Genomic DNA, 8,058 nt, shown 5'->3' with positions numbered 1-8,058 from the left:
TTACTATCCCCACCCCGGCATCGGCCGTCCTCTCAAACTGATTCTAATTGAAGCGCCGGGGGCCGCCGCGCCGGCAAGCAGTTGGCTCTCCCTATTCTTCTCCCCAACCCCAAACGCCGCGGCGATAGCAACCATGGCCACGCCTCCTCCGCCGAAACTCCTGTGCGGCCGCTCGCTGCTGGATCTGTCTGACGACATCATCCCTGAGATCCTCCTCCGCCTCCCGCCGCACGACCCTAGGCGCCTCGTTCGCTGCTCGGCCGTCTGCAAGCCCTGGGAGGACCCTTCCTCGTCGCATTCGTGGACACCGACGACGATGGGAGGACGTACGCCCGCGTCTACTCCTCGGAGACCGGAGCCTGGAGCGACGCGACCTACGCTCAACACCCCAATGACCTCGCGGACATGGACATGATGCATCCCGTCGCGCTTGTGGGAAATAGGATCTACTTCCCCGCTGCAGAGAGCAAGACCATCGTGGAGTACGACTTGGGTCGCCGGAAACTCGCATTTGTCGACCCGCCGTTAGCGCACCAAGGTCACGGTATCCTCATGCCGGCAATGGGCGGTGGTCTGGGGTTCGCCAGCGTGCGGGGGTCCCGCCTCTACGTGTGGTCGAGAGAGACCGGTTCTGACAGAACTGCGGCGGCATGGACGCAGAGCAGGGTCTTGGAACTCAACACACTGCCCGATCGCGAGACTCGTGTCCCCTTGAACCAACCAACTGCGCTTGGCTTCACGGAGATCTTGATGGAGGAAGATATGACTGCGGTTGGCTTCGCGGAGGTCCTCGGCGTCATCTTCGTCAGGACAAGCGCTGGCATCTTCGCGATTAACCTGGAGTCAGGCCAAGTCAAGAAGATGTCCAGCAGAAGGCCCGACGTTGTCATTCCTTACATGAGCTTCTATACTCCAGGTAATTTCTAGTAGCCCTGTACAGCATTCTTGCTTAGTTGTGATTTTCAGCAATTTGTCACAAAAAAACTGTGGATGACTGGATACTCAAGAGAATCGAGGTTATGAATGCAGAATGCTATCAAAGTCAGTGTCTAACTTACATAGTACTTGAAACTAGCTAGATACTGTTGATCCAATTTTTTCCTGTACAGCTGTACTCTCCTCTATGGCCAATCCCAAGCACACGCCACACAAGAACCCAATCACATTTTTTTTTTTGAAATAGCACGACTCAGTTTGTTAGAATCTGAGCTATGGCATGGTTATGAGTTTATCAATTGTGTCTTTTCAGATCATGCTACGGGCTCACCACCAGTACCATGATGAGAACACTGGGATCCGTTCATTCCATGATGATGAACCTTCTGTTGGTGCATTGGCTTATGGCAGACATGATGCTTGAAGTGCTTTGTTTTTAGTTGAGTATGAGCAAGCAAAGAGTTAGTGATCATGGTCAATTAGTTGTCTCCATTCCTGTTGAATCCTTAGGATCGTGGATTGAAATCTGTGTCAGGTTAACATTCCGGTTTTTAAAATTCTTTGCATATGCTTGGTAAGTGAACTTGTGGAACTGATATATAGATGAATCCACCCTTTTTCCTGCAGTAAACATCTGCCGTTTTCTATACAATCATGAATGATGCTATATATGCGAATGTATCCATCGTGACTTGACTGATGTTTCGTGACCACACAACTTGTATTGTATCTGCATTTGTCAAGTTATCAAGCACATGTGCAGCTTACTTCCTAAAACTTATACATATGCTGCAGCATACATCACATATATATATTACTGAAAGATATATATTACACAAAAGACATTACCTAGCCAATTTCATGAATAACAGCTGTACAGGAAAAATCGTTACTGACTATGTTACTGATATTGTTGAAGAAAACTTATATATATTACTGGAAATACATCAGCAACATATATACCAGCAACATTTGAAGACTCGTTACTGATGTGAGTCTTCTTCAGTAGTATGTTGCTGGTATATACAGTATGTACCCAGTCGCGAATTTATGATGGCTGACTTCTATTTTGCTACATTCTGCATTGCTGCCAAACAAGCATGCCCTTCTGGTAACTCGTATGCTGCTGGCATGGCCTTTGATTCTAAATTCAGAAAGTGAGTAAAAGGATATATACTTTTCATATGTTTTGTAGCATATATATATATACGTCTGAAATAACCCTGTTTGAATATAGGTCAACTTGGACAGGGCTTTGCCCCTGAAAATAAAGTCACATATACGGTGCTGATGAATCATTATGCTCATATATGGTATAATGGTATATATGAAGTGGATATAACACTGTTAAGTCATTCTTATAGATAAAAATGCATTCATTCATACCAATATATAATGAGCGTACTATATGGGGAAAAACATATACTATTGCAATAAAAGGGCAGCAACAATGCACCAGTTAGTTCCTCATCTGTGATGAGCAACGAGGAGAATTCAGACAACAATCAACAGTGGAATTACAGGCTTATAGCAATCACATAAACAATTGACACGGCGATTGATATGGAAAACCAAAAAAAAAACTTGGGTTTAATTCACATCTTTCTGTACTGTCAGCAAAATCAACAGTTGTCTTTGGCTAATAATCGCCCTGTTCGCTTGGCTTATAAGCCGTACTTTTTCAGCCAACGAACAATATTTTTCTCTCACAACAAATCAGTCAACAGTACTTTCAGTCATGGCTTATCAGCCAAGCGAACAGGACAAATATGCGCTCAGTAGAATCAGCAGAATTCAGACAACAATCAACAGTTGTCTTTGGCTAATAATATGCGCTCAGCAGAACCCAAGAGGCTATTTGGGTTTAATTCACATCTTTCTGTACTGGCCAGAAATGCAGATGCTCGGAGACCTTCTCTTCTCTGGCCTGCTGGAAGGTGAGAAGGGATTTGATTTCGATGGAGCATTGGAGCTAGAGGAAAAGTGGAGAGCCCTGATCGAAACGTTGGCAGTCAGCACCCACCGGCCCCGTTCGCTTCGCTGAAAAAACAAACTGAAATACTGTTCCGGCTGATTTATTGTGAGAGAAAAACACTCTTCCAGCTAAAAAGGTAAGTCAAAAAGTATAGATTATAAGACAAGCGAACAGAACCACTGGGGCGTTGGAGACCTGGACTCCTGGAGTGGCTTGTTTTATGAAACACTGAACGTGGGATGATAGAATAGAAGTATGCTCTATTGCCTAGAATCCATTGTTTTCGGGAGGTGATCTGGCATTCTGGCTCTCTCTGAAAAGCATGGGCATTGCTACCACCGCTTCCTGGTGGGCCCCATGGGTCGAGTTCTCTCAATTATAGATGTCACAAATGTACCCGTCAGGTGTTGCTAAAAAAAATGTACCCGTCAGGCCGTCAGCTGCTGAAATCTCTCAGTAAACATCTGAACTTTAAAGAAACGGTTTTCTTCAATGTTTCTCATTAAGTGTGTACGTTACAAGATCTACAACACACTTGGATCTCCTACAACTAAAAAAGAAGAAAGTGTGGACATCATTTTGGTGCGACAATTGCCTTGGTTCGTCCGTCTGCCACCACGTGCGATCGACACCACCTCCCCACGCTGTCCAACGGGTGAGCGAGAAAAGGAAAGGCGCGATAGAAAAAAAAACTGTCATCCCTGCGATCCCCGACTGCTTTGAAGGAAATAAATCGATCACCTAAGGCCACATGCATGGAAGGAAACAATAATCATGTATGAAAGGAAAAACAATAATCATGCATGAAACAATAATCATGCATGGAAGGAAATAATAATCATGCATGAAAGGAACACATCAGTGGTGCCAAATAAAAGATGTGCATGTTATACATGGTGAGACTGGTGAACCTTCTTTAATTTCTTAAACGAATATTCCCACCATTAGTACATAGGTCCATTCCCCTGCGTTTTTCGTGCTCCCATTAGCATATAATATGAAAGTATTGTTGTGTTCATCACCACTCCAGTTGACTACTCCCATTAGCATATACTTTCTCTACCCCAAAATATAAGTCGTTATAGGATGCATGCAAGTCAAACTTTCTCAACTTTAACTAGGTTTGTAAAAAATACGTACAACATTTATATCTCCAAATAAGTTTATTATGAAAATATATTCAATGTTCTATATAATGATACTAATTATGTATTATAAATATTAATATTCTTTTATATATAATTGATCGAAGTTAAAAAAAAAGTTAACTTCTCGAGAAGCGAGAATGAATTCTATTTTGGGACAGAGGGAGTATATGAAAGCAGCGTTGAAAATATTTTAACAATCAAGTTTGTCTATGTATGATTGGTAAGCTTAGACATCATAATGACATCAGAAAATTCAACTCTCATGGACACCCTCATAGATTAGTGCAAAGCATCCCAATCCTACAACATACACAAATGATAACCTTAAAGTTATGATATTTTCAAAGGATGGACAATAAAGACCATCTTAGACGTTTTAGCATTAGAGTATATATGTGCAGACACATAGGCATGGTGGTGCAAGTGAGCAGCCAGCAGGAGTCGAGAGTCAGGGGTGTTTGGATCCTAGGACTAAACTTTAGTCCCTGTCACATTGAATTTTTAGATATCAATAAAGAGGACTAAACATGAGCTAATTATAAAACTAATTACATAAGTTGTGGCTAATTCGCTTGCTAGCGCCGTGTACAGGATGGTATGGAGATGTGGTGGAACTTATTCGTAGATTTGTTGGCGCACGAAAAAAATGAATATCGGAAATCTCTTCCTGCCGGTATAAAAAATTATCTTAGCCGCATCATGGAAAGATCTACACAATAGAGTTTGTGAGCCGCGACGCCACGCTCTCTGTAGCTTTTTGGATTAAATGTCACTTTAACGTCGGTCATATATTTTTGCAGTATTGTTATCTTATCGTGCGATCCGTGTGTTTTTAGTACAAAAGTTTAGCTGTCCCGTAGCAACGCACGGGCACGAACCTATTTGCATATATACTCGAATCTGTGTGTACATGATTATATAGAGATGCAGCGAAACTTATTCATGGATTTATTGGCGCATGAAAGAAATAGATATCATAGAATTCTTTTTGCCGATATAAAATATTATTTTAGCCGTATCACGAAAAAGTCTATACAGTAGAGTTTGTGAGCCTGCGACGTCGCGCTCTCCGTGACTGTGTTAATTTCACGAACTTTGCTTTTTGAATTAAATGTCACTTTGACGTCGGTATTTAATTTAACAGTATTGTTATCTTATCGTACGATCCGTGTGTTTTTAGTACAAAAAATTTAGTTGTTCCGTAGCAACGTACGGACACGCTACCTGGTTAAAAAAAACTTCATTAACGTTTGCAAGTTACAAAGAAAAATAATGTTCCTATATAAGGAGCTCTCCTATAAGTACCCTCTGTGGCTCTGTCTCACCTTGATCCTCCAAAGCAAATAAAAGATTTGCATGGCAACACCATGCATGCCTCACGCACGCGTATGATTGTGCGCCGTGGCTCTCCTGCTCTCGCCGGCGTCATCAGCCGATCCGGAATCGCTCGGCGCAGCCATCGGTGGCGACAGTTGGCCTGCGGAATCACCAGCTGAGGCGGCGACGGGCGTGGCGGCGACACTGAAATGGACAGAAGACGACGTCGCTGACGGCATTGGGGTGCCACTGCCAGCGGGGAGGCAGGCGTTGAGGCCTCGCCGCCACCCTTCTTCCGCGCTCAGCCCTGACGCGAGGCGGGGCCTCGACCATGAGGCTCGCTGCGGTCCGCGCGTGTCGGTGGGGTGGGGCGTCTCCCCGTGGCCCGATTGGGACACACGCTGCCGTGGCGGCGCCACGCATGACGGTGACGCCGGCGCGCCGGCCGTAGCAGCAGACCTGCACGACTCTGACGTCAGCATGCTATGTACGCCCTCACGTTTGAATTTGAATACAACAAAGGGAAGGTGTCATTCATAAACAGTTTTAATTTTCTTTCGCAAAAAAAAAACAGTTTAAATTTGTTCGCGAATTGGCGACTGATAATAATGTTTAATCCAGCAACGATTCTCTAGCTTTGGGTGAGAATCGCAACCGTTTCTTGGTTCCAAACGGCCCCTAAAAATGTTTGTACTCGTCTTCCATGGAAGTATCGCCTGCCAACACATTTAAATAAGAGGAATATGAGAAAATAATATCTGCTAGTATTCGCAAAATGAAAAGAAAATATCTGCTAGCTTCTCCCGTTCTCCATGTCAACTAGGAGTAGTGCAGTACTACTGCAGTTCAGTTTTGCCGTTAGCTACCGGTTTCGCCCCACAGACGATACAGCTCAATCGAGATTCATGCTGTAGAGAGAGGGAAAAGGAAATCAATGGCTTATTAGATAGCCCGTGCGGCACGTGGGCTCGCGGGCCTGCCTTTTCCCCCGGGCCGATGGCGATCTGAAGCAGAAACGCCCAGCGCCCCTGTTCGGCTGTTTTGTTTTGAGCTGATAAGTTCAAACGAACGTGCCAGAAGCTAACAGATATTCCGGGGAACCTCACGATGTCCCCACCAACCTTGGCACGTCCGCGCGCAGCACCGCCATGGCTGAAGCTGAAGCGGACTAGCAGCCACCCCAGCCGTATTCCGGGGACGGGACCCCGCGCGTCGGCGTCGCCGTACGTCTCGCGCGCGATCGCTTGACGGCTAGACGCCACGCAAAATCTCCGCCAGCTCACGTTGGCTCGATTCGATCGGCGAATCAAAGGCGAGCAGCCGAGCGCCCTGGATCTCTATGCGATCCACGCAGAAAAGGGCTGGAGAGGCCAGCCGGCGTCGCGTTACGTATCCTGGGCTCCTGTCCAGAGACGACGTGCCGGTTGAGCCAGCCATACGTGCAGGCGGCCGCGCCCTTATCCTCCATTTCTCCTGCCCCTGGCCCTATATAATTCGATGCTAGCTGGCTCCACACCACTGAAGAGTCAGAAGATCGAGGCAGCAGTAAGAAACACACGTCGAAGTCGTCGTAGTTTTACGTGCTCCCATCCCGTCCGGTGCGCCATGGCACGCAGCAGCGCCTTGCCGTTGTTTCTTCTCGCGCTCTCGTGCTGGTCGTGGTTTGGCGCCGTCGTCACGGTGCGGCCGACCCCGAGCACCACCACAGCCGGCGGCGGCGGCGGCTTCATCACGTCGTGGTGCGCGGGGACGAACTACCCGGCCCTGTGCAACGCGACGCTGGCCCCGTACGCGGCGGAGGTCGGGGCCAGCCCGGCGCGCCTGTCGCTGGCCGCGCTGACTGTCACGCTGGACGGCGCGCGGAAGGCGACGGCCGCTATGAAGGCGATGGTGGCGGCGGGCGCGAGGAGCAGCCACCTTGACCTGGTGCCCGTGGCGGCCCAGGCGGCGGAGGACTGCGTAGGCATGCTCGAGGACGCCGTGGACCTGCTGCAGCAGTCGGTGGAGGCCATGGAGCGCCTCGGGAAGGAGGAGCCGAGCGGCGTCAGCGGACAGGGGCAGGCCGGGAGCGGCAGCAGGAGCGTCAGGTTCCAGGTGAACAGCGTGCAGACGTGGGCGAGCGCCGCGCTGACGAACGACGACATGTGCATTGAGGGGTTCAAGGGCCAGCCCGCCGTCGTGAGGGAGGCCGTGCGGGGGAACGTCGCCGGCGTCACGCACCTCACGGCCATCGCGCTCGCCATCATCAACGCCATGGCCAAGCAAATATAAGTTGATACGGTGTTTATGCACGTGTATAGCATGCATGTGGGATGCCTTGTGCATATGTACGTACGTATATACGTCTCTGTTTGTGCTGTTGTTGTACGTCTGAGATTAGAGTGGTAGTAGAAATGATCACATCTGATCCTGATTTGTTTAGAGCTGCAACGGAAGAATCACGGATTGAATGTGGTGCACCAGTGTCCGGACAGTGCAATGGAAGAATCATGATTAATTTGTTGTCATGCGTTGTTCTTCACTTTTCTAAGTACTGATGCGACGAGCAGACGAGCGTGTCAAATGAGATTAGAGTACTTTTGATATTCGCAACTGGTACTCTATCAGGAGATGTGTATGTACCACTCAAATCGCACAGGAATACACTCTGCTGTCAGTAGATCGATGATGAAAGATCAGCAG

The 8,058-nt window shown here is 47.5% G+C and overlaps 1 protein-coding gene and 1 pseudogene across 1 annotated transcript; both read left to right on the top strand.

Moving 5' to 3' along the window:
* The first annotated feature begins 67 nt into the window (after positions 1-67).
* LOC136486344 (uncharacterized) lies at positions 68-1,559 on the top strand (annotated as a pseudogene).
* A 5,286-nt stretch (positions 1,560-6,845) lies between these two features.
* Positions 6,846-7,884, top strand: LOC136486335 (21 kDa protein-like). The gene has a single exon (XM_066483205.1). It carries the CDS (start codon positions 6,874-6,876, stop codon positions 7,645-7,647), a length of 774 nt encoding a protein of 257 aa, XP_066339302.1. The 5' UTR covers positions 6,846-6,873; the 3' UTR covers positions 7,648-7,884.
* Positions 7,885-8,058: the final 174 nt, after the last annotated feature.

The sequence above is a fragment of the Miscanthus floridulus genome, chromosome 1 (genome assembly GCF_019320115.1).
Source record: "Miscanthus floridulus cultivar M001 chromosome 1, ASM1932011v1, whole genome shotgun sequence".
NCBI classification, from domain to species: domain Eukaryota; kingdom Viridiplantae; phylum Streptophyta; class Magnoliopsida; order Poales; family Poaceae; genus Miscanthus; species Miscanthus floridulus.
Note: the sequence above shows the minus strand (reverse complement) of the source record. Positions and strands in the feature narration are given on the sequence as shown.

Coding starts and splice junctions, on each gene's coding strand:
- LOC136486335 (XM_066483205.1), top strand. CDS start 6,874: ATGCTAGCTGGCTCCACACCACTGAAGAGTCAGAAGATCGAGGCAGCA.